This window comes from Procambarus clarkii, chromosome 22, assembly GCF_040958095.1.
Source record: "Procambarus clarkii isolate CNS0578487 chromosome 22, FALCON_Pclarkii_2.0, whole genome shotgun sequence".
Classification (NCBI taxonomy): Eukaryota; Metazoa; Arthropoda; class Malacostraca; order Decapoda; family Cambaridae; genus Procambarus; species Procambarus clarkii.
The window spans coordinates 21,344,598-21,372,483 of record NC_091171.1 but is presented as its reverse complement, the minus strand read 5'-3'; the positions used below and the strand labels follow the sequence as shown (position 1 = coordinate 21,372,483).

The 27,886-nt window shown below is 42.5% G+C and overlaps 1 protein-coding gene across 1 annotated transcript in view; it reads left to right on the top strand.

The window, feature by feature from the left end:
* Positions 1-12,971: 12,971 nt before the first annotated feature.
* The window catches only part of LOC138367446 (filaggrin-2-like), a 34,149-nt gene continuing 19,234 nt past the window's right edge, over positions 12,972-27,886 (top strand). Inside the window, exons 1-2 of the mRNA XM_069329101.1 lie at positions 12,972-13,051; positions 18,548-18,670. Coding sequence (XP_069185202.1) covers positions 12,972-13,051; positions 18,548-18,670 — 203 coding nt within the window. The remainder of the gene's footprint in view (positions 13,052-18,547; positions 18,671-27,886) is intronic.

Below are 27,886 nucleotides of genomic sequence, written 5' to 3'. Positions count from 1 at the left end.
TTTAAAATTAAAAAAAAAGTATGCCTTATGCACCAGCAAATACATCATATACTGTATTTGTATTTATAAACCAGAATCTTATATTGGCACATCACACACAGTTTGCCTGTAAGTGAGTAGTAGTAGGCATCCTGCAGTCTCGGGAGACTATGAAGTTGCGCTCGGGTTGTCGAAGCTGAAGTGTCCTCTCCAGGGTGCAAAGCCAGGGTAGGTCGATATGGAGGAGAAGCTGTTACCCATGCAGCAGGTCCCCCCTCTCTCTACGATGCTGAAATTGTCCAGTGGAAAGGTATTGCTGCCCAGCACATTCAGACACTGGATGGTGATGTGTCAGACATGGTCCTTATCTTTCTACTAAGGCCTTAGAAGGATAGCGAGGGACTCAGGATTTTTTTTTTAGGATTGGGGATGGTTACTGGAGGTGCGAGGAAGCAAATGTCAGCTTAATGTATGCATTAGAATTTTACATTTTATGATAGGCTTAAAACAACCCTAGTTGTTGTGTGCACAATCAATGAAACAACTCTGGTTGCGAGGCACAGTTGCAGGGTTAATGTTATATCAGTGTGATAGAGGGATGCCCAAAGAATTTGATTTGAGGTATAGATAATGAGGTTGCACTTAGCTGAACTTCATTCAGCAACTAAACACTTGCTAAGAGATTATGCTAATGCACTTTGCTGTACAAGATGTCCTTGATATATGAACACCTGTTATTCAAACACTCGTTCATCCAAACATCCCCTCAAGTTTCCCATCATGTATCAAATCACTAGCCAAACCCGCTGGTGCATTCCCAGTACAGTATTACTAGTAATGCACTAAAATATCCACGCGGTAACTACATAAAGTACTGTACAAAAACATCTGAATGGCCCACAAGGAAAGGTGGAGTATGGTTAAATCACGCACAAGCTTATTTTCAAATTGTCAACACTGTATATATAATTTGGTTAGGATGTATTAGCTTAGAATATGCTGTGTTAGGTTCAGTTGGGTTAAATTTGGTTTTCTTGGGTAAGATCAGGTTAGGGAATTTTCAAAATGTGTTGACAAACCATCGTGTATACTTTGTGACTTTCATCTGTATTAGACCCATACTGCCTCAGTCAACAGTTTTCTTGTACCAAGACTTGGCAGTGCTGTGCTTTCTTTGGACTTTACTAAGGAAAATACCATTAACAAAGGCTGATATGAAGAGGAAGAGTGTTGATGATGCACAAGTGCCAAGAAAAACACGACCCGTTACCCTAGAGATGAAGCAAAACATTATTAAATGTCCTGAGAGGGATGAAAAAACAACACACTGTAAATGTTTACGGCATGAATTGCTCAACAATTGGGACCATCTTAAAAGACAAAACACAAATTTTAAAGCATGTAAAGGGTTCTGCACCACTGAAACCAACAACATTAAGAAAAAGATCACATTTAATTTGTGATATTGAAAAGTTGTTAAAATTGTGGATTGAGGACTGGAATTGTTACTGAAACCCAATCAGCCTGATGCCCGTACAGGAGAAAGCAAGAAGTCTTTTTGATGATTTATAGAAGAAATTAGGTGAAACTGTAAGTGATGAGACATTTGTGGCCAGTTATGGGTGGTTTAATAGATATAAGGGTAGGACAGATTTACACAACGCAAGAGTGAGTGGCAAGGCCACCAACCCATTACCTAGATAAAATGTAGCCATTGACACTGAAAATGACATACCACCCTCTTCAGGTGATGCATCGCCACTCGATGCAACCGATGCATTACCATCTTTTGCGATCTTCTCCAGCAACTAGATATCTTCACTCTTCAAAAACAGCCAACGTTGACAAGTAGGATAACTTCATCATTCAAGGTAAATAAAATCAACCTATGGAGAATCTCGCTTTGCATTTTGAACAAATGTCTTATGAACACATTCTTAGAATGTAACTCATTTGTTCTAAGGGAACTGCCCGTATTACAGGCAAAACACATGGCTTTGGTTCCACACAGGGCTTTACATATCACCTATCCCACCCCTCCACCCCCTCCCCCACTCTAAAATAACAGTTTCATTCATGCTGGGAAAAATTAAATTCCAATCACAGGAAAACTGTTTTAATGAAACAGCAGATGTTCCACTATAGCATTGTCAGCAACTATGTGTTCTGTTCAACCAATAAGTGGATCATTAGAACAGTCAAAGAAGTTTTGATATGTACATACTGTATATGTTCTCTCTAACAGGATTATAGTTGCTGCAAATTCTGCCGCAAAATTTGATACCGCTCCATTTTGTCTTTTATGATTCTATATTCATTGCAACTGCATCTCAAGCAAAGGTACATTTTGGAGGGGGATGGCAAGGGGCAGTGTGGTGGTCACACTACACAAAATTTCATCATATGTCCTGTCGGTGTTCTTGTAACTTGGATTTGTTAAAAATTCAATCCCTCTTGTCAACTTTTACTCCTCAATATGACTGGATCTTATCAAACATCCTCCCCAGGTCACAGTAGGGAAAGGAGACACTAAATAATACTCTGTTTAGCCTTGAATGACCTCCAGAAAGCTCATTTATCTATACTCATTACCCCTCCCCCAAATGGTAAATGGCTTTACAAGAGTATCACTCTACAGACTGCTAATTGGCTTACTTGGTTATTACCCCAGACCACCTACAGTTATCAGTTCATGCCTGATTTTTTATTTTCTTCCATTTGTATGAAACTCCAATGTACCCTCAGATACTTGAGACTTCTGCCTCACCATTTCCATCCTCCTAGTCAAAGATGGTGTGAAGGATGATATTACTTGGCATGATATTTTACACCAATTAATGCTTCATGAGATGCATGCCATCTTAAGAAGCTGTAAAGGACCTCAATTCCATTTCAATATTTCCCAGATCTGGGTAGGCAGGATAACAAATTTCATTGGATCATGGGGACGGGGATAATCGAGCTTTAATAGAAGGCACCATTGTACACTGGATAAGGAACAGAGAATCAGAAGATGAGTTTCAAGGTGCCCAGAGATAATAGCACAAAGTTTCCACTGGACACAAATGACGATAGATAGTCAAACAAATCGAGCTACATTCTGGAAAGATGAGGTCTCATCTTTCTGCAATTGGAAGTGAATGTATCTGCTTTCCCCGCTCTCTCTCTGGCTGTCTTGGACATTCTTTCGCTTCTGCCCAGCTCATGCTCTGGAACCTTCTTGGTAGTTGTTCTGGATCTTTGCATTTTTGTTTTTCAGGCTCTCTGGGTTTTTCCTTGGATTGAGGATTCTGTTTTCAAGGCTGTATTTCTCTTGGCTCTAGCTTTGTTTAGTGAACTTCACACTCGTGGCAGATGCATGGATTTTGTTTCTTTGATTGTAGTAATAGTTTGTTCATCTTCAATCTTTGCCTTCATTTTTGTATAAGAATGTGATGTGTGCAATTTGGAGGGGTCTTTTAGTTATTGAGGCTAGGTTTCTCCAGCAAGGGGTACAACATAATTACCATTACAGTATTTGAATCAGTTATGTTTTTAAGGTAATGATCTCTCACAAATCCTTTTATGAATCTCTGATTACAAAAAATTTATTTTATTTCTTGGAAACTTAGCAGTAGAGCCTAAAATCAACGCATAAGAATTATTATGCAGTAGAGCATTGAACATTTTGAATGCTTGAGGCGAAGTGAGTTCTGGATGTGTGAATTTTGTGTACAGTATTTTAAATACTTTTGTTGTGTTTCTTTTTCAATTACATTTTTTGTGGAATATTTAACATGTTTCATATTTAAAATAGTATTTATACACGAAAAAGTTTTAGGAATTTGAAAACTGTGATCTGTCAAAATTATGCGGATCTAACAGGTAACTGAACATTTAGTACATGTAAAAATCAAATTCCACTGGTGTACCCATGGGACTTGATATTGGAATGAACTGGTTAAAATATGTTCAGATGAGACAAAAAGTTCCATAATTGTTACTATTTTTGTTGAGGTTTATTGATTGTTAAGAGTCTGTTGTCCTCTTAATTCAAATATTTATTTGATTATGAAGAGCCATTGAAGTGCTTTAACAAAATAATTTTTATTGAAGCTTCTTAAATTTTAATTTGAAAAGATTTACAATGCAGAATGACCTGTCATATAATGTTCTTAGCTTTTAGTATTGAATATATATAATCTTTAGCAATATTTCACGGTAGGGTAACTTTAGTAAGGAGCCCCGCTCTCCCCTCCAAAAAATATATGTACTGTATATAAATCTCGTGGAAATGCCTGTATGTTTGTTACAGTTCTGGTTGTCTGTGCAAGCAGTCATACTTTACTGGTAATACTAATAAAAAAATAGTGTTTAATAAACATATCTGGAACTAGTAAAAAATGCATCCTAGGGTGCTTAATTTGAGCTTTATCTATATTTGTAATTTTAAAGTGATTACTCTATTGTCTTCCAAAAAATCCTGCTTGTTCTTAGATGTACATTAGATGTCTGGTGTTATGGAATCAGGATTTTAGAATAGGAAGGAAATAATATAGGTAATGGGGAAGCCTTAATTGATTATGCAAAAGTGAAAGTAAAGAAAAACAAAGTTCTCACCATTATGTTGTTATTACTTGAATATATGAGTGGCAATACAATGTTTCTCCCAAATCTGTGTTATGGCAAATGCCAGACTGGCAATACAGTACTAGATTCTCTATATCTATGTTGCAGCAGATATTGCTAGGAATACTGTACAATGCTGTATTGACTACATCTGTTATGGTGTCAGTATTTACATGCTGTTCATCTTATGTAAACAAGTGTTTGATATGTATAGTGTGCCTTTGATAGGTCGTAGAAATATGAAGCTGTTACAGTATTTGTAGTTTGATAATATCACTTTTGAGGAGACATTCTGTAGTTCTAATATTTATACTCTTACATCTTGCCAATTACAAAATACCTACCATGCACACTCATTATTTTAATATGCTATATTGCTTCATATTATAGCTACAGTATTTGTTTTAAGGAGTGAGCAATAAGAATAATATATATATATATATATATATATATATATATATATATATATATATATATATATATATATATATATATATATATATATATATATATATATATATATATAAATATATATATATATATATATATATATATATATATATATATATATATATATATATATATATATATATATATATATATATATATATATTTATTTATTTATTGTGCATAATATGTTTTTTTCCCCAAGTATAACTCAAAATCTGTATGTGTAAAAAAATCTTTGATTGTTTATCGATGGAAACAATGACCTGTTGCTTCTTGTTCTCAGATTTAAAACTGGAGTGACAATATAAGTTTTATTCTTCAATGATCTAATATTGTGGAACAAGTTGCTAGGGAAGTGTGTCAAACTAGACTGTTTTCTCTACTACGAGTAGATTTGGTGAAACCAACTGTGTATTTATTGAAGGTTCCTGCTTGTAATGTTTATGATAAAGACAGTTAAAAAAGTTTAAGATTTTGTGAATGATTCAAGAAAATCTCGATGCTGTTTAGTCATGGTGTTTTGTGCAGTTTGGTGAGGGACTCGGCTTCAGCAGTGATGTATTATCGTCATTTACAGTGTAGTTGTCAAGGTCAGTTGTGCAGGCGGTGAGTCACAATAACGTGGCTGAAGAATGTTGACCAGACCACACACTAGAAGGTGAAGGGACGAAGACGTTTCCGTCCATCCTGGACCATTCACAATCGACTTGAGAATGGTCCAGGATGGACTGAAACGTCATCGTCCCTTCACCTCCTAGTGTGTGATCTGGTCAACAGGTCAGTTGTGTGACCCCTTGTAGCTGGTTTGGGTTGCCCCAACAACCCAAACTTCTGTAAGTTATTAGATTTTTATTAAATGTAATGCATATTTTTTATAGTTTCATAATATATATTGTATTTTGAAATTTATTATTTCTATTTAAACATTGTGTTACCATCTTAGCAAGTGTGATGTAGAAATTGTATTTGCCAACTTCCATATCCCAGAGGAAGTATCAGTTACTGGACTACAGTACATATATGGGTAATGATTATAACAACTATCAAGTTGTCAAATTAACATCATAATTTATATTAGAGACAAAAGTAATACAGTAGTATTCTTTGTTAGATATGAGTTGCTAGAAATTCCCTTTTGGATTGCCACAAGATGCTCATTCCTCATGTTGATGTCCTTATTACGTTGCTCTTTAAAGGCATAGTTAGAATTCCTTTGTGAAGTATTAGGTGCAGTTACACAAATGGAGTACTTGGTTGTTTTCTTTGATACAGTATTGTACGTAGATAACATATACCTCCTAAATATGACAGCATGTTCTTTGTTTATATTCAGATTTGTTAGTCAACTGTGGCATCCTCTGTGTTTACTTGTACTCATCAGCTGTGAATGGATCGATTGAGAATGTCAGTTGTGTTGGATTACAACAACAATTGAACTCTCTACAGTTTGTCAGTCAGATGCTGCCCGATACACTAAGCATGTAATTGACTTTGCAAGAATGTACAAATACCAATTTTATATAATCTCACCAACTCATTGTACCTTCTTGTGAATAAATTATTATTATTATTATTATTATTATTATTATTATTATTATTATTATTATTATTATTATTATTATTATTATTAGACGAGTGTTGCATTTAAAAGTACAGTACTGTATTCAATGTACTATATCGATAAAGGATGATTTTTGGTTCTGGATTCCCTTGGCAAGGTCAGCAAAAATTCACATACAGTACAGTATTGCCTTTTCAAATGTCTGTCAAAGAAGTACAGTATTAGCATTTCCAATTTAAACAATAGAAGACAAAATTTTTAAGTATTTTTGGTTTCTAAACTTTAAGTCTGTTTACCATTTACTCTTCCTTTTCCTGGAAAGCTTGAAAACCCCCTAAGAATAATATGCCAAGGAAGAACAACAACACATTCTTGATGTGCTTTTTGAGCTGCAATGATGATGCTTTTTTTTTTTTTGTTCAATGAATCTTAATGGGAGAATGATACTGTATTGTGCACTTCTTTATTATGGGCGCTAATTCTTAATCTTCATTCTGAAAATCCAAAGTCCTTTTCATTACAGTAAATGTCAATACTTTGTTACATAGACCCATCAAGTACAGTAGGATTCCCACTAGAACTGGACCCATTCCAGTGTAATATTGTATACCACAAGAATTGCAATTGGGCAACTTAGAGTGCATTAAAAATACAGTAGCATCTACTGAATAAGAAAATTTGCCATAGATTGAAATTTGCAGTTCAAATAAATGTAAATGAAAAACAATTCCATAAACAATATTATTTTATTAGGATTGGCTATACCAGGGTGTAAACTCAAGGGAACTGCTAAGGAGGCCCCCTTTCAATAACATAAAACTAATAAAAGTGAATTTTGTACATAATTTTGTTGAATCTCATATTGATTCTTGTAAACTGCTTGATCTATCTCATTGAAATTGAAGCCACTGAACAATGAACTCTAAAAATATTTACTTCAACTTTTCAACACAAATGTAGCATTTCTTCTTCCTCTTATGTCTAGCCAGTGTTTCCCAACCTTTTCTGTGGGGAGCCCCGTCAGCTCCCTGAAGCTATCTGAACTGATTTGTGCTATATTAGTTTGGGGTCGTCAGTCACAGGGGTTCTTATGCCTACCGGGACCCACGAGCCAGAACCTGGTCCCCTCAGAGAGGTACAGGGAGCAATGGCTTATGAGCACTTTACATTTAAAGTACAGTATGTCATAATTGCCATCGACCAGGGAAGGACCCAGAAAGGTAGGTGTATCGAAACAGACCACTCTGTTTTGATTCTGCCTCCTTCCTTTGGTTTTGACGGACATACAGGCGAGCGGAGGCTGACCTCTTTGCATCAGCGTGGTCTTTGCATCTCCCATTGTACATGGCGGCATTCCCCGACTGTGAGGCCGTCACGGTAGATTATGCTTTTCAGCAGGACTGGTAGAGATGAGGTTTCCTGTACCTCTTTTCCCCGGTCCAGCTGTTGCTCCAGGTCTTAGCTTGCTTGGAATCCTATCGGGGAAGTGTGATTCTTCTAGCTCCATTGTGGCCAGCCTTGGTTTCAGGTACTGCTTGGTCGGTGTCTGATCCTGGGCGTTTTTTTGCGGCTTCCCTCTTCCAGCAAATTGGGCTAGTGAGGTACCTCGCTGGTTCGCCTTACTGCTCTGCTCTACGCATCTGGTCTTTCTAATGCGTGTGTGTGTATCGCAATTTATATGGTGATCAGGTGTCTTCTTTGATGGTGCCCCACCTGCCGCCTTCTTCCCAGCGACAGTATGAAGTTTCTTGGTGGTCTTTCCGTCTTTCTTTATCTTCAAAGTTTTTTGTCGATTTCAGACCAGGTTGTTTTGTCCTTCCTCCATTGGCTTTTTCTGGATCAGCATCTCGTGCCTAATATTGTCGCTTCTTATCGCGTGGCGTTGGCTTAGCCACTCCAGCTTGCGTTTGGGTGAATGTTACTTCCGTTCACCTATGGCCTTCTCATGCACCGCCCGAGCCTTCTTGGTCTTTGGACAGGATTATTTCATTTCTTTCTTCTTCTCATTTTGTTGTGGCCCCCTTCGATTCGGGATTGCTTTTGAAAGGCCTTCTTTTTCCGGGTCATGGCCCCTGGGGATCGGGTTAGGGAACTTCATGCTCTCCTCCGACGCCGGGGGTTCTGTTCGTTTGGTCCAGGTGGTCGTTTAGTTCGTTTCCAGCCTTTTCGTCGTTCAAGAACTGGAGTAGTAGGATGTCCCTACCCCCCTAACGAGGGGTTAATGCTAACGAGCGGAAGTGTTAGTCGTATGAAGGGTTGCTTGTTTGGTTTCTTTCTAGGGGAGTTATTTTGATATTGTTGGATGTTGATTGCACAGGCTAACCAGACAGTGGTCTGTTTTGATTCAACTACCTTTCTGGGTCCTTCCCCGGTTGATAGCAATTATGACATTTTAATTGTAAAGTGCTCATAGGCCACTACTCCCTGAGCCTCTCTAAGGAGACCAGGTTCTGGCTCGTGGTTCCCCGGTAGGCATAAGAACTCCTGTGACTGATTTCCCCAAACTTATACAGTATAGCACATATCAATTCGGATAGCTTCAGGGAGTCTCCGGGGCTCAACCAGAAAATAGCGTTTAATTACATTTAATGCTGTTTTTTTTAGCCATGCCCCACCTGAGCACCTAAAAAGGTTTAATGTTCCCTTTGGTTAAGGAGCTAAAAGATGGTTTCCATGATGCTATCAGGAGAATTGAGTTTAAATTCTGAGGCCTATTTAAGCCATGAAATTCAAACTTGTATGAAAGAATGCAATAAAATGCATGATTTGAATTACAATAAGTAAAATATATTTGTATTGAAATACAGTATGATAAATAACAACAAATGATGATACAATGACAGTAAATGACAATAAATAAAATATATTTGTTAGAATAATTGACAACTAATAATAAATGACATCAAGCTTGAGGCATCCAAAACACAACTTAACTCAAATCTGTAAAATAAAATTAATATCAATGCAATCCTTGTGCTTGATGTCTGCTACAAATGTTAGTTATTTGATTAGCCATTATTGGAGAAAACAGCTGTAAATGCACCCCCATTATCTTCAAATTGTTCCCCCTTCCTCCTGTGGGGCGTATGTCACACATTGGAAAACACTGTTCTAGCCAAACTACTCTACTGTCAAGTATATTTTCTTCTCACAAATGAAATATACTTGATACTTTATAGTATCCAAAAGTACTTTACCCTCCTTGATACTTTATAGTATCCAAAAGTACTTTACCCTCCTTGATACTTTATAGTATCCAAAAGTACTTTACCCTCCTTGATACTTTATAGTATCCAAAAGTACTTTACCCTCTTTGATGCTTTATAGTATCCAAAAGTACTTTACCTTCCTTGATACTTTATAGTATCCAAAGAGAAGCAAACCAAAGTTCCTTGAGTAACAAGTGGTCAGCCACACAAACACACAGAAATATATACATGGTTAGGTTGGGCCGAACTGGCTGGTATGGTTGGGCCAGCCGCAGACATCGTAATTTTTAATATAATTTAAGTACAGTACCAAAAAATTCAACAACAAAACTACATTTTCTGAGTACTGTATATCTCTTACAATACTGGTAATTATATTAACATATACTATTAACATACTGTACAGTCTAAACACTTGCCTGTCTCCTCTCTCCCTTTCCCCCCATCTGTATTAATATAATCATTATAGTAACATAATCATATTAATATTAAGATATTTTCATAATCATCTTTTGACCTCACAAATATTTGTTGTTAATTAGTTTTGTGTTATTATCTTTAGATATTACCATAATATTAATGTGAGTGCTGTAGTGTATTAACATAATCACCTTATAGGCTTAACCTTCCTGAAACACTTATTACATAGTTATTGTGGGTCATTTCCTATAACTGTGTCACAGCACCTGCATTTTGACATTAACGAGCTTTCCATTTATCAATCTCTGTTCTGAATGAGAGGAAAAGTTCGTTTTCAATATTTCTCTCAGTTGTAATTAGATACCAGTGAGCAGAATGCTTATGAAAACTTAGTTATGTGATATTTCAGATAAGATCGTCATTAACAAAAGAAATTTAGATGATAAAGTATTCCTGTTATCAAATTATTATACAATTTTGTCATTTTGATATTTTATAACTTAGCTTGATTTGCCTGTGTTGGGAAGAGGGATCTAGTTAGGCTTAATTACGTCTCCCAAGGCCAGCAAGTAACCTTCCCCAAGGATGCAACCCACAACAGTGGCCTACCTTCCAGGTACCTATTTACTGCTAGGGGTAACAGAGGCATTACAGGTAAGAAAACATGTCCTATCATCTCACCCTGGTAGATGAGATGTCTCATCACATATGAGACCATGCGGTCCTAATTTGACTGTTAATGATTGAGCCTCGTTAATGATTCAGTCACCTCGTGCAGGACTGAATATTTTATTACTATGAAGGAAGTTACAAAGTCCTATGGAACTGAACAAAGTACAGTCGGATTCGTTCTCGACTCACAATTGGGAATTTCTGGGTTCGAATCGTGGGCATGACAGAAATGGTTGGGCATGTTTTCTATCACTTAATGCCTCAGTTCACCTAGCAGTAGATAGGTATTAAGAAGTTAGTCGGGGTGGTTGTGGAGTTGCATCCTGGGAAGGGTTAGTAGTTCGACCTTAGGGAAGGGGGGGATCTCAAAATAAGCCTACCATGTATATATACACCGGCTGCCTGTCCCCCAACACAATGAATTATTATTATTATATAAATACTTTACATACATTTTGTAACTTCAATATTTACTTTATATTTAAATAAAAAATATGATTTTAAATTTACAAGTTGCCACTTCACTCTCATAAAATATTTTGGGCTATACTAGATGGCCAAGATATTAATTTTTAATCATTAATTTTAAATTTTTCTATCCTTTGAGTTACTAATTACATGATTCCTGTATTTGTAATAATTTTTAAAGTGGCTTATATTTCTGTATACTGTATAACTTGAGTTTACTGTAGGTCTTTTGTACAACATGACTATTTTCCATGGGTAGTAATGTACCATCCACCCTTACATAACGTCAGACAGGTACACAACTTTATGGTTGCCTCAGACACCACTTGCTTATTCCAGGACCCTGCTTCCACTGCCTCTATTTCACGCAGTCCCTGTGACATAATTCATTAAGGTAATTTATTACATAGCACAGTTGCCCTTCACCTCGATTTAGATTTTGGCTGGGTTTGAGCCATGCAGAGGGAGGGTTGACCTGGCACAAATTCTTAACTGTTTCCCCCTTTTCAACCAGCAGTAATCAGGGACCTGGTTGTGAAGCCAACTAGTGGGTTGTGTTGCAGAGAAAACTAATGGAGTAAGGCTTAAAAAAGCTGTGGTAAGGGAAAGCTTTAAGTCTGCTATAAGTCAAAGTTCAAAATATATAATAAGGGCTTTAACACCTCAAACACAGCTACAAAAGTATGACAGCAATTTATATATTATTTTTTGTGTCTTGAAATTTTATTTTAGTGTCTGAGGGGACCTCAACAGTCATATTAGGCTTTCTGTCCCTCACAAAGATATACCAGTCTAAAAATGAGTCTTTTAAACATATAACCCACTAGTGTGCTTCTCCCTCTAACATTTCTGAGAATGATTGCTCAGTCATTCCTCAAGCTCTGGCACCACCAAGCCTTGGTGAACACACCAGGTCTCTGAAACACATCCGTCGCCTACTGAAGCTCGGCACCAGAATTTGACTTACTGTAAGAGACAAAGGGAAGCTTACTGTATGAGGCAAAGGGGAAGAGAGATCAACCTATAGTTGAAAAACATAGACTCTGCTTGGAAGTGAGGTGACTCGAGAAAAGTTAGTTCATAGAGAAGGTAGCCTGCAATCCCTTAGAGCCTGTATGTCTAGTAGGGCATAGGAAGATGTATAGTGCCCCTGAGGAAGGTAACCCTGACCATGGTCAGAGTAAAGTAGGCTGCTAGGACACATGCAGTATGGCAGGTAAAAACATGATCATGAAGCATAAATAATGTTTCAGAAAAAGCTAGCATTATGTAGCTGAAAGCCAGAAGCTACTGATGGGCTCTGCAAAGGCACCAGTTGTTGAGCTGGTGACAACTAGTACAAGGAGGGAATAGAATAGCCAATTCCCCAGGTTACTTGGGCTGCCATCTGGTGATGGGCACATCATGGTTAGAGTATTCACCTTACAGCAATGTTTGTTTGCTGCCTAGAGGTGCCAAATTTCCTAGTCGGGTTTTCCCAGTTTTGGGTTTATCTTTAATTCTCAAGCCTCCGTTTGCTTAATCTGACCCAAATTTTGATCTTGGATTCCAGTAGGGGAACCACCCTGCTCCTTACTGTCCAAACTGCATTGTCCCACTTAGTCATGCACCTCCTTGCGGAATGTCCCAATTTTCAGGACGATCATGTGTCTTGCTTTCCTAATGTCCATCAGCAAAATCCTTGGTGAGTCTGATACCTTGGATTTCATTTGCCATGCAGTATGTTTTTTTTGTTCTCGTATTGGCATCCTCAGTGATATTTACTTTCAGCAAACAGATGGATGGGTCTCTGAGGCCTGGTATGTTCATCTAAGCCACTTCACTCATTCAGCCCCTAGTTACCATTGGGTTCTGCAGAGCCAAGGTTAAGAAACACAGAGCAAAGGCTTTTTTTTCACACAAATGAGCACAGAACAAATGACTGTTGATTCCTGTTATCAGGCTGAGAGTTTTCCTTTCTCATAGCTCAATAGTAATCCTTACTAGTTTCCCTGGAATATGACCCACCAATCATTTAACAACCAGGTACCCAATCACTGCTGGGTGAACAGAGGCATACAGCTGAGGAATGGTGGCATGTCAATCCACTCCGGCCAGTATACAAACCTCCCTTGTACCTTCTACCTAGGCCGAGTTGCTCACGAAGCATGGGGCGAGTGTGTTGCTGCTGCGACACTGAGGCTTGGTGTTACTGGTAGCTAGGAAAGCTATTGGGTGTCCACCAGTAAAGGCTATTTCATTACATTCAATGCTGGAACTGATCTTATAATATTTCAGTTTACTATTGTGCCGATATATGGCACAGAGGTTAGAAATAGAGAAGTTTTCTAAGTGATTGGCTTGATTCCCATATATGTCAAAGCTTTTGTTAGGAAACAAATTGGTCTAAATGTTACATGAACAAAATATAATATTTTTAAATCAATATATTGTTCTGTGCTTAAATGTGATGGGTTGGAGTCATTGATATTATTGGAGATATTTTACTGGATGCAAAATATATTTTTGCCTATAATATAGGCATCAAGAAATATTCAGTTTCAGAGTTATGTTTTAGTTCCAAAAAAATCTGATTATCTGATTATAAATTTAGCATATAGAAACATTTCCTCGACTCGTGTGCATGGGTATACCCTTGACACGTGTGCAAAAGTATACCCTTGAGACATATGCATGGGTATACACTTGAGACATGTGCATGGGTATACTCTTGAGGTGTGTATGGGTAAACACTTGAGACATGACATTAATGTATCCCCTGAGCAGTGCTGTCATAACACATGGGCACACTGGACAGTTGCCCAGGAGCCCACAATTCTAGGAGACCCTTTCTGCCATATTGTTCGTGAGGGATCTTGGCAGAGTGAATTATTACTCAACCTCTTGCTGGAAAGGCCTGGGATTTAAATCCATTTTCATATTATATTTATAATTGTGCATAACTATCTAATGGTAATCCTACACTGTAGCAGACAGGTGGGTGGCCCATAATCTGGATAGGTGCCCCCAGGGCCTACAATGCAGTTAAGATGGCACTGCCCTTGAGACGTGGTATTGTTATACCCTCAAGACATATTCATACCCTAAAGGCATGGCATTGTTACACCCTTTTATAGAGAGGAAGTTTGTGCTTGAGGAGTTGGGGTTTCCCTAGCCAAAGGTGATGCTGTGTCCACAAGTATAGTGCTATTGTCATATTTCAATAATCAACAAATTTAGCTATATATTATTTATTGTATATAGCACTGACATAGCAAATATTATCAAAATCATTAGGTTTACAGTATTGTCAAGGATGGATCAAAATCTTGTTATAATATTGACCTATTGCATATGTACCATACTGTTTAATAAACTTGACCTTTTTAGTCCTGTACTAGGTGTATGTCAGTAATGCACCTTTAGGATTTTGATACTGTTTAGGTACAGTACATTTATTGTTCTAAAACATGTGATCATTTAACATGTTTTGCAATGGATCTTACACAGCACCTTGTAGGTGTGCCCACATTTTATTATATTTTATACAAGCTATTTAATAAAAATAATTAACAAATACTTAGTTTCTTTAAAACTTAGGTTGTAAAGAGGATTCATATGGACTTAAACTCCTCTCTAACAAAATTATAATTATGAATAAACATCAATGTATGAAAGCAAAAGGAAAAAAAATAGGGTTAATTGTGTGACGGTAAGTACTTGAGGTTGTACTGTAGTTGTATTGAGGCAGAATTTTCCATAAACACTGTCAACCAATGAGTTTCTGCAAATTACAGTATATTACCCCCCCCCTCCCTCCCTTTCCAGGTCATTGTCGTCGAGAGGAGGGCTTAGTGGGTGGCCACCGGAGTGTGATGCTCCATGGGACAGTCCTCTGCCCTTTTGAAGCCTTATGCTCCTGCTGCCGTCTTCACAAATTGTGCTGGATGGCTTTTTCCTCTTCCTTATGCTTCATTTTCCTCCCTCCTCTTCTCCTTTCTCATTGTTTCTTCCGCCGACCTATTCCCATTCTTGATTAATCTTTTGGACATCATCTGTTTTGACTTCCGGGTGTTTGGGGAGACGCGGACTCAACTGTAGAATTGTGGTACTCGACGTTGACGTTGTGAGTGAGGGGGGGGGGCGATTTTATTGTCACTCCTCACCTTTGTTGCTGAATCACATCTCAACAGACTGACAGTTCTTAAGATGGTGATTGAGAGGCGTATACTCATGATGCACCCCTGAGGGGCCCCATCTTGTTGGGTGTCCTATCCTTAAATCGTGGCTCCATGGTGGGTATGGGGCCTTTGAATGAAATTATTACTGACTCGTTTCTATGCTGCTGAATGATCCTTTTATAACTTTCCAGGCTCTTGGGGTAAGTGACCAGGCTTTTGAGTTGGACTGTGTTGGAAGACCAGGCTCTGTAGCCCCTGCTACATTGGGCCCAGACCAAGCTACTCCTTTCATCCTCCCGACTACCCCCCCCCCCCTCTGCTCCCCTCCCTCCTCTCTGGTAGGGTTGAGCTCCAAGCTCCCAGTGGTGACCACCTCATCACCTGGAGCGGCTACTTCTCTCATTGTAACAACTGCACCTTTTACCCCCCCCCCTCCCCTCACTGGGGGGTGCTCGGCACTGACCCCACCTTACAAACACACTCACACGATTCCTTCCAGTGCTAATATTTTCCATGCCTTGTTTAGTCCTGCTACATGGACTAAATACTTTGATCTTAACCATCTAGATTCTACACGTCCTGACGACTTCTTCCTCCATAAACACCTCGATGATTCGGTGGAGGCCTCTGTTACTTTTAACCCCACCCGTTTTGGTACATGTGCCGTTGCTGCTGCTCCTCCTCGGGATGCAACTGCCCATTTAGCTGCATAGTCCAGCATTGGGGAGACGCCTGTTAGGGGTCTCCAAAAATGCCTGATTAAATGCCAGTATTGGCACAGTTATCCTCCCACACCTTGTTGCGACTGGTGTTAGGGACCTGAAAGACTGCCACGAGGATATTAAATATATCCTTGAAGCCCCAGGCCATTCTGTCCTCCAGGTTGATACGTTCACTCGACCCCCTTGTGGTCGTCACCGTCAGCCTCTTTGCGTTGTGAAGATCACTTTGATAGTAGAACCCTTCCACCTTTTATAATTCTTGCTGGTGCCAGATGCTCCATTCAGGAGTACATTCCCTTTTCTAGACTTTGCAATAAGTGCTGGAAATTTGGGTATGGTGCCCTCAAATGCACAAGTGCAGTGTGTCTATGCCCCATGTGTGCGGACTCGGGTCACTCTAAGATGGAGTGCTTTTCTTCCCAGGTTCACTGCCTCAATTGCAATGACGCCCACCCTACCTTCTCATGCGCGTGTCTACACTACAAATTTGAGGAAACCATCCTCAATTTGAAGCACCGCGATCGTTTGTCTTTTCCTGAGGCGTGACGTCAAGTCCACCGTCTCTCCTCTTTGACTAACATATCTTATGCTCGTGTGTTGCGTTCCACCTCTCCTCGCCTTTCCCTCCTTTCTCAGCCTCACAACCGTCTCCAGGCCTTGGACCCGGACACGCCCACTGACTCCTTCCCTGATCCATTACGTTCTGAACCAAGGGATCCTCCTCCTGGTTCTTCATCTGGTGTTTCCCTCCTTCCTTCTCAGTCTGCCGTGTCTTCTGTCTCTCCTTTCCCGTCTCCTCCCAGCCCTCCACCCTGTCTCATGGCCCTCCATGCTGCCTGTCTGTCCAGTCTGTTGTCCGTCATCCTCCCAGCAATCTTCATGTTGATTGCTCCCGTTTTTCTCCTGTTGAGACTATGGAGACTATCGCCCAGTACGTTGCTGCTGGCACACCTGTCTCTTTAGGTCAGAAATGTAAGCCTGGCTCCTCTCCTTCCCGGCTGGTAAGACGGTGTCGCTTTCTTCCCCACCCTCTGACTCCGACTCTATGAGTGCATCCTCTCCCGTTTTGGTGGTCGAGCCCCCAGTCCCAGCTATGGAGGTTCATTTAGCCCTCGATTCTCTCTCGGTTGCTGCCCTTGCTGAGGTGCGCTCCCCTGTTTCTGCCCCTGCTGAGGTGCGCTCCCCTGTTTCTGCCCCCACCCCTTCCCCTGATTCCCCCTGACTTCCCTGATTCTCCATTACCTCCTCCAGTTTCGGACCCTGTCCGTCCGCCTCTGATCCCCATCCTCCCACTCCCTTGACTCCATCGTCATTACTAAATTTACCCCATGCTCCCTAACACTGATTTCACTGATCCTGATCTTACTTAGTATACTGTGTTCTTATTTATCTTTTTTGTCTTCGTTGTTCTATGTTGCTGTTCTCTCTCTCCTTTTGCCTATGTCTGTTCTTTAATGGAATATTCATGGATTTTATGCCAACTTCCATGAACTCCAGGTTCTGATTACACAGTTTACACCACTTTGTGTATGTCTCCAGGAGCCAATGCTTGGTGCTCGTCCTGGTCACTTTCCTGGTTATTCCTTCTTCTCTCCCCCCCCCCCCCCCCCGCTTTTACAGGGGAACATAACTCTACTGCTCTCTTGCTTCGTACTGATATTCCCTTCGCCCCTCTACTTTTTCCGCTGCCCTTCCAATGTTCTGCGGTCCGTATCTTTGTGAGTAAATGATATACAATCTGTTTCATTTATCTCCCCCCCAAATGTCCCGCTTTCTCTTCCTGATCTTAAGGACCTATTGGACTCCTTATCAGAGCCTGTGCTCCTGTTGGGTTATTTCAACTGTCGGCATATCCTCTGGGGTGATGCGCTGACAAACACCCGGGGGCCGCCTTCTTGAACCATTTGTCCTCTCTTTTGCTCTGTCTCTTCTGAATTCTGGTGAACCCACTCATGTGGACTCCCGCACTCGCACCCTCTCCTGTCTTGATCTTTCTCTCTGTTCGTCATCTTTTTCCTTAGATTTCGCTTGGTGGGGTTCTTGCTGATCTCCATAACAGTGACCATTTCCCTATCCTTGTTACCTTTTTCTCGTTTCACCCTCCCCTCTCCTTCCCTAGGTGACAGTTTGCCACGGCTGACTAGAATCTATTCCCCCTCCATGCTACTCTTTCCGATCTCTCCACTCTCCATTCCCTGGTGGATTGCAGACTGTGCTCGGGCTGTCCACTGTAAGGGTGCAGCATGGAAGAAACACCAACGCTGGCAGACGGCTGATTCTTTTATTTTGTTTTGGCAGGCGAGTGCGGTGGCCCATAGGGACCATCCGCACAGCTAAACGTGAGAGTAGGAATTCTTGTCTCTACCATTACGTCCGATACTCCTCTGCCGCAGATCTGGAAGAAAATTCGCAAGATAGCGGGTAAGTTTGTTCCAGATGTCTCGCCAGTCCTTCACCTCTGTGGTACTCTTGTGGCGGATCCAGTGACGGTCACGACCGAACTGGGTTCCCACTTTTCGACTGTTATCTCCAGTACTCATCTTCCTCAATCCTTCCTTCCTTCGTAAGCCCATTTTTTAATCTCATCCCTTAGAATTCCGCACTCATCTCTGACTTCCCTATAATGATCCCTTCTCTCTCTCCGAACTTCAGTCTGCCCTGGCCCTCTGTGGTTCTACGGCAGCGGGCTCAGATGACATTCATTATGAGATGCTTTGCCATTTCTCTCCATGAGTTGTTGACAGTCCCCGAGGGCTGGCTCGATGCAGTTGTTCTCCCTATTCAGAAACCAGGGTTTCTAGAGAAATCCCCTAAGGATTTTCGCCCCATTGCCCTCACGAGTTGCGTTTGCAAACTCTTTTGAGCATATGGTCAAGGTCCGTCTAATGTGGTTCTTGGAACACTGTCACCACCTCTCCCCTAACCAATTTGGTTATCGCAAATGCCACAGTACGACTGATGTCTTAGTGAACTTGGAGGTCTACATTCGTACTGCTTTTGCTGCGAAGACCTCTGTTGTTGCTTTCGTTTTTGACCTGGAAAAGGCATACAACACTACCTGGAGATACCATACCCTGTCCCAACTTCGTTCTTTTTGGCCTTCGTGGTCTCTGGCTCCCTCTCTCTCCAAAGAGAGAGCTCTCCCTCTCTTCCTCCAAAGTTTCCTCTTTAGTCGTTCCTTTAGAGTGAGGCTTGGTACCACTCTCTATGCCTCTTTTCGGCAATATGAAGGTGAATTCCAAGGTAGTGTTCTGTACAGCACTATTTTCCTGGTTGCCCTCAATGGTCTTCTTTCCTCCCTTCCTTCTGGCATTTTCTCATCTCTCATGTTGAGGATCTTACCCTCTGCTGTCGAAGTGATGATTCGCCTTTCCTTCAACAGCGGCTTCAATTTGCGATTGATGCCCTGTCGTCTTGGGCCCCCAATCATGGCTTCAGGTTCTCTACAAGTGAAACTTGTGCTATGACTTTTACTCGGAAGCAGGTTGTTCTTCGTTTCCCTCTGTCGCTTTATGGGCATTCCCTTGTGTACAAAGATTCTGTTAAGCTTTTGGGCTAATCTTTGACACTCGTTTGTCTTAGTCGCTCCATATATCTTACCTTCGAGTTGAATGCTCTAAGGCCTTTAACTTACTTAAGGTCTTGTCCCATACTTCTTGGGGAGCTGATAGGTGCACGCTCCTCTCTTTATATTCCTCTCTCGTTCTGTCTAAACTCGATTATAGTTGCCCTGCTTACTCGTCTGCCTCTCCTTCTACTCTTCGCCGTCTTGACACTCTGCACCATACTGGGTTACGCCTCAGCTCTGGTGCCTTTCGTTCGACTCCTACCCTAAACCTGTATGTTGAAACTGGCGTCCTGTGTCTACAGGATCGCTGGGATCACTACTGTCGTCGCTACCTTGCGCGGTCCTTACAACACCCTCACTCTTGCTTATGTCGTGCCTTGACTTTTGCCCCTCTTGTGGTTCCTGTTCCCGGCCTTCACCACCTACCTCTTTCTGTATGGTTGCCTCGCTTACAAAATGCTCTTTCAGTTCGTGTTATCAATATTTCCCCTCGCATCGTTCTGTCTTTGCCCCCCCCCCCCCGTGGAGAGTCCCCCCTTCCTAAATTTTGTAAAACCTTGACCCACGTGACTAAAGCTTTTACCCCTCCCACAGTTCTGAAACGCTTTTTCCTTGAACACTTTTCTTCACACTCCCGCTCCATTTTCGTCTTCACCGATGGGTCCAAATCTGCAGACAGTGTAGGCTACGCTGGTGTTTTTCCTGACCACACTCATTTGTGTCACTTGCCTCTGGAGACTAGCATCTTCACGGCAGAACTTTATGCTATTCTATATGCTCTTCGTAAACTGCAATCTCGCTGTCAATCCTCCTTTGTTGTTGTAGTTGACTCTCGCAGTGGAGTTCTCCACTCCACTGCGTTCTCCACTTCAACTCCATGGCTCTGGAGTTCTTCAATCCAGTCCATCCGGTGGTAGTCGAAATTCAACATTGGTTGTTTCTTATCTCCAGTAGATTTAAGACAGTGGAGTTTTGCTGGGTTCCCAGCCATATTGGCGTGTCTCTAAATGAACGTGCGGACGCAGCCGCTAAGGAAGCTATCCGCACCTGTCCCATCTCCTGTAAAGGAATTCCTTATTCCGACTTTTACCCAGTTATTCATTCCTCCATCCTTGCCCGTTGGCAGGGTTGTTAGTCTTCTATTACTGGTAACAAACTGCGAGCTCTTAGCAGTAGTGTTTCCCCACCAAAGGAAGGATCTACCACCACCAAGGGAAGGCATCCAGAAAGTCAGTGAACCAAAGCAGACAACTGCTGCTGATAAGAGACACTGCAGCCACAGAACTGCCAGAAAAACTCTCCTCCAACAATTTAAACAATAAAAAATTTATGAAACTGGCGTTAGCTTATTTGTCCGACTTGCCCCATCGTTTGGGGTAGGAGGGAGGCAGCCAGGGGGCCAGCCAGTTACCCTAATTTCTTTGCTAGTTATAATAGTAGTGGTGCGCGCTCTCTCACTCTGGCTCCAGTGTCCTGTTTTATCAGCCAAGTCGAGGTGTTGCCTTACTGGCTGTTCCTGAGCAATTTAGTGCAGTGTGAGGCAGGTGTAAGAGTGCTTGGGGCTGCATCTGCTCTAGGTTTGCTTTCCTTGTTAGGGTTCTCTTCCCTGGAGTGTTCACGGGTCCTTAGTGGGTCTCCTTGCTTGTGGTGACCGTCGGACTTAAGGTAAGCCAGTTGTTTTAGTTTTCTTTGGGTCGGGGGTGATTTTGGCTGGTGGGGTGCACTGTGGTACACATGACCTTGCAGGTGTTGTTACGACCCTGGGCCCAGTATTGCACTGTGGCAAACGGGATCGTATTGCATTTGTTTACATATAATATAGGGACCCATTCACTCATGTAGATATTTTAGTGATAGGCCCTGAATGTGTTGGATTATGTGTGGGGATTAGTGTTATTTAAATTATAGAGTTTTAAGATAGGTTTGGGTTAAAGAAGGAGTGTATTCTCTGGCAGTTTTATTCAGAGGACTGATCCTCAATTTGCGAATGGCGGGCAATTGCAGCCATGCCAGACGTAAGTACAATATGATGCTCCCAGTTTTGTAAGTATACTGTGATAATAATTTGTTAGTGTATTGTAAAGCTAGGATGTTATATTTATACTTAGAACTGCAAGGTGGCAATTTAATATTGTTAGAGATTCAAGTATGGTTATTGTATGACCAGCTGATCAAGCAGGCAGCAAGCCACATGGAGAGTTGGACACACTTGTGCAGTAACCTAGCGCTTGCCCTGGGTTGGACGTTGGCTGGGCCGTCCAATTCTCCTTTCGCACTTACTCTACTTTTTAAGTGTTAAATTTCAGTGTACCCGTGCCACTATAAGGTTCTAAGTGTAATTTTGTTTGTGTTCTCTGGTCAAACCCTTGAGTTCCAAGCAATTAGTTCAAGGTTTTTTATTTTTATTTATTTTATTTATTTATATATACACAAGAGTTCTTACATTGTTGTACAGCCACTAGCACGCATAGCGTTTCCGGCAACTCCGTAATCCTAATTTTCCCACACATATCCTCCAGGAAGCAGCCCGTAACAGCTAACTCCCAGGTACCTATTTACTGCTAGGTGATCAGGAGCATCAGGGTGAAAGAAACTCTGCCCATTTGTTCCCGCCTCCGCCGGGGATCGAACCCGGACCCTTTAGGACTACGAACCCCGAGCGCTGTCCACCCAGCCTTCAGGGCCTGACTAGTGAGCTAGGTACTGACTAGGGAACACATGTCCGCTAGGATACTTAAAAATGAGTATACTAATACTCATTTTAGTTAAGTGTGTTGTCCCTTAAGGAAAAGTAGATTTTACCACTAGTTTGCTGTATGTAAATCTCGTCTCCTGCCACTGTGGAGTCAGAGAGGCAGCGTAAGATGGAGGTGGTAAAGTATATCTGTTATACTTTAGGGTTTATGGTTAATAAATAATATTAAGGTAAAATTTCAGCTGTAATTTCCATCACCTCTCTTGTAGTGGGTTAGGTGATCTGCTCCAGACGACAGACCATATATATATATACTTATAGTTGCTGGGAATTGTTCACGGGAGACATCTCCCGTCATGCAGGGTGCAGTCGCACCTCCACAGATCTCCAGTATCAGCTCTTGATACTAGTAATGGCTCAAAAGGGCCACCACTTACGGGCTATTCATGCCCGTGCCACCTTTTGGGTGGCTTAATCTTCATCAATCAATCAACCAATCGGGAATTGTTTTCCTGGGGGCCGGGCCTTTCCAAACTCCATTAGGTGGAACTCCCTTACCTTGTTTCTTACCCAGACCCCAACACCACACATAACAAGTGCTTAACAGGCGTGCCGAGGTAGACCTTCCAGTTTGTTACATAGCTGGTTTGGTCAACTATTCTCCCCTGCTTACTCGTCCTCCACGGTTTGGTGTCCTGAGAAATTGCAGTACTTATCTTCATTGTTTAGTCTTTTCAGTGGCCTTTTGTTTCATTTGTGCCCGCTTTCCACCGAGAGATTTTATTCGTGCCGTTCCTTGCCACTGTAAGGTTTTACTTATTTTTCTTGGTGCAAATCATCCCAATTTGGGTTTTCTCTTGCCCATTCGACTGGCGTCGCGTACCAGGATTGTCTATACAAGTATTTAGGGGTTACCAGAGTAATGCTCCCAGTGCCAGGGCATACCTGCAGGGAGCCCTAATAATGCTGCAGGCCATGGGGAAAATCCTTGCGGTTTCGATGGTCCTTATGGTCCTTCCACTGTCCCCACTTTTGCTTAGAACAAGATTCTGGGTTGCGCTGTGTCCGTAATTTATGGCGACGCTTGGTCTGTTTGCCTCTCCTGCTGCCTGTTGTTGTTTTTAGATTCAGCTACTCGGAACAAAAGTTCCAAGTAGCACGGGCTATGGTGAGTTCGTAGTGGACTTACCTGCTGCCTGTTGGGTCTGAGACACTTTCAGCCCTGAGTCATATGGGGGCTGCTCCCTTCATGTTGCTCTCCTCTGCCCCTTCTGGTGGGGCTCTGGGCAGCGACTGTTTGTGTCTTTGGTTCCTAGGTTGCCGCGGACTGGGTTGTTTTCGCAGTTGGAGGTCCGGGGGCTGCCCGTTGGTGTTTGTCTCTTGGATTTGATAGTGTGGCTTGGTCCACACCCTCTGTTCCTTTCCCTTTGGGGCAGAGTTCGCCCCAAATCCTCTTCCCGCCCCCCTCCCCGTGCTCCTCGGCCTCGTAGCAGGCTCCGGGATTGGAGGGTGGGGGGTTGGGAAGGTTTTTCTGTTGGGATATGGCTTAGGCGGCTCCAAGGAACCGCCCCTTCAGATTCAGGGGCCAGATTCACGAAGCAGTTACGCAAGTACTTACGAACGTGTACATCTTTCCTCAATCTGTGACGGCTTTGTTTACAATTATTAAACAGGTAATGAGCTCCGAAGCACCAGGAGGCAGTTTATAACAATAACAACAGTTGATTGGCAAGTTTTCATGCTTGTAAGCTGTTTAATAAATGTAACCAAAGCCGTCAAATATTGAGGAAAGATGTACACGTTCGTAAGTACTTGCGTACCTGCTTCGTGAATCTGGCTCTAGGCGCACAACCATGTTGAGGCTTCTGGGTACTCCTTACTGCCATCCATTCCTTTCTAGCCTCCCCTTTGGCTCCGCTTCTCTATCCCAGGCAGTGGTCGTTGGTTCTGCCTCCGGTTTCAGTTTTCCCCGGGGCTCAGTGCTCTGTTTTGGGGTTCCGGGTTCCCTCGTGGTTCCTCATGGGTATAAAAAGAAAAAAGCCCCAAGGCACTCTGCTCTGGCCTTGCGGCCTTTTCTCGCGAGGTTCGTCTGGCCGTTTGTTGGTCGGCCTGCGCTCTTTACTTCGCGCCCGTGTTTGTGTTTAGGCCGCTCTTCAGTTGTCCTGGCTTGTGTACTGGGGTCGCCCCGCGTCCTGGTGGTGCGGTCTCTTGCCCAGCCCCCAGCGTCCTCGTGTGTTTATTGTTTTGGTTTACGTGATTTTTTTACCTAAATTTCTACCTGAGGTCACTGACACTAGTAACCTCAGCGGGGACAGGAAACCGGCGGCTTGTCGAAGGCCCTTTCCCCCTATTTGCCTTCATAATCTTTTCCAGTTGGAAAAGTTTGTCTGCTTTTCTGCTTTGATCCAGCCTTCCTGGTTGGTGACCGGTTTTGGTTACCTTCAGCTTCAGCATCAGGGAGCCACAAGGGGCTTCCCAGAAAACCAGCATTGATGTAATGAAAGGCCATTTTTTGGGTGAGCTTCGGTGGCTCCCCGACACCCACCTTTCCCCAGGGCGTCGAGGGTATTTTCATCATCATAGAAGGAAGGTGGAGCAGCTGGCTGACCCCCGCCTGACTTCCTCCATCTCTCAAACAACAGGGGATGGGGGGGGGGGGGGGGCGAACGAGCTAGCGCTAGCTTCATGAATTTCCGATTGTTTGTTTACATTGTTAGGGGAGTTGTTTTGGCGGTTCTGAGGCTGCAGTGTCACTCATCACCAGCAGTGGTCTCTTTTGTTTCCCTGACTTTCTGGGTGTTGCCCTGGTGGTGACAGACATGAATAAATTCATAGTAATTTATCATACTTGCCACCGACAGTGACAAGTAGTTATCATACTTGGCACTACTCTCTACGTCTCGTTCGAAGGGGCCAGGTTCTGGCTCATGGTCCCCGCGTAAGTTCGTAAGAACTCTGCGACTGATGGCAGATAGAAGTTTAACATTGTATCAGCATAGTTGCTTCAGAGAGCCACTGGGGCTCACCCAAAAATTGTCGTTTTATTACATTCAACGCTGTTTTTTGTTGGGGTCCTCAATAGTTTTTTGAGCGAAGCACTCGTACAGCCATGCCTACCTGCAGCAATGACTAGAACACCATACAATGCGGGAGCCCTGATCTGGTCGCTGGAAGCCTTCTTCTCTGTTGGCGTTCGAGGTGTAAACATCGGGACTCTGTGGCTGCACCTCTCTCCCCTTCTACCTTCCCTCTTACTTATTTCCCTTACCTTAAGTTAAGTTATACCCTGTGTTTGTAAGTGTGCCTACTCTGGTAGTGAAAGATTGGTGAGACCTGGGGGGTAGTAATTGCCAGTGTTTTGGGTACCCTAAGTGTAGTGTTGTGTTGTGTTGTGTTAGGGTACCACGTGGTCTCACTACCCTAAGCTGCATCAAGCTTCAGTTCTTAACCAGTAGTACTTTACCCTAGCTTGTTCTCAGTGTAAACCTTGTATCCTGCATATGTGGACCAAGGCTTTTAACGTAAGATAGTGTGGTAAAGTAATTATTATTGTTATTAGTGTGAATGTATATGGGGGGTTGTTAAGGGGTTAATAAATAAGTAAGTTAGTTAAAGGAGTATCCATTTTTCCTGTGTAGGAGATCTATGATCAACCTCTAGGCTGACTATTGCTGTAATAAGCCACTACAAGTTTATGTTTATATATTTAATGGGGGCCGGGCCTTTTAGATCTCCCATATTTGGTAACCCTTTATGCTAACTACTGCCCCTACATCCATTAATACTAGACTCCCCATAGAACATACATTTACTTGTAACACATACACAGTGTGGTCAGACATACAGTGTGTGTGTATAGATATACAATACAATACAATACAATTTTATTTAGGTAAGGTACATACATACAATAAATATTTACAAGGATTGTTTAACTTATAGGTATAGCTAGTACATACAATGCCTAAAGCCACTATTACGCAAAGCGTTTCGGGCATAAATACAGGACGTATACAAAAAAACGAATGTGAAGCAGAAATGGTAAACATAGAGCAGGAGGCTCTATGATATAAGGCTCTATGATATAAGGCTCTAACGTATAAGATACAACTCCCAGGTGGTGGAATACAGCAGGAGCAGTGTTTACCGTGGACAGCGCGCCGTCACAACACCCAACCCATCCTCTCGAAAAGTTCCTATCGCATTTTGACAAATAAATCCCCCTTCGGCCAAGAACTGATGTACTAAAGATCATAGCTGATCGCGAAATTGGCGTGATGTCTCGTTTTCTATCCTCGAGTCTTTAGGTGAGGTAAACGTTTCCGTTCCATGCATAGAAAACGGGAATATTTTTGATCGGTTATTATTCTTATAAGGAAGTATTTGTAACGTTAGCTACGGCAACGTAAAGAACGTGACCTATTAGTTGAGAAAACGGGTCGCTTCCTCACCACACACCATACCATCTCCCTCTACACAAGTTGGTAAGTAAAGCAATTTGGAAATGGGAAGATCCGCATCACCGCGTCCCAGCGAACGCTTACATAAATGTCTCAAGTTTTCAAATAAAGAGTAACAGAAAAAGTTTGGATTAAGGTGTGACTGCGCAGTTTATGGTGAGTGGTGTTTCTCAGGAGTGAGTTGGACCCAAGAAGTTAGTAGAGGTAGCAGGCTTTTTGTGGCTGTCCTGCCAGGGTGAGGGGGAGGGAGGCAGGGTGTATGGTAACACTGTCCTGCCAGGGTGAGGGAGGAGGGAGGGGTGGCAGGGTGTATGGTAACACTCCTGCCAGGGTGAGGGGGAGGGAGGCAGGGTGTATGGTAACACTCCTGCCAGGGTGAGGGGGAGGGAGGCAGGGTGTATGGTAACACTACTGCCAGGGTGTATGGTAACACTCCTGCCAGGGTGAGGGAGGAGGGAGGGGTGGCAGGGTGTATGGTAACACTGTCCTGCCAGGGTGAGGGAGGAGGGAGGGGTGGCAGGGTGTATGGTAACACTGTCCTGCCAGGGTGAGGGGGGAGGGAGGGGTGGCAGGGTGTATGGTAACACTGTCCTACCAGGGTGAGGGAGGAGGGAGGCAGGGTGTATGGTAACACTGTCCTACCAGGGTGAGGGAGGCAGGGTGTATGGTAACACTGTCCTACCAGGGTGAGGGAGGCAGGGTGTATGGTAACACTGTCCTACCAGGGTGAGGGAGGCAGGGTGTATGGTAACACTGTCCTGCCAGGGTGAGGGAGGCAGGGTGTATGGTAACACTGTCCTGCCAGGGTGAGGGAGGAGGGAGGGGTGGCAGGGTGTATGGTAACACTGTCCTGCCAGGGTGAGGGAGGGAGGCAGGGTGTATGGTAACACTGTCCTACCAGGGTGAGGGAGGAG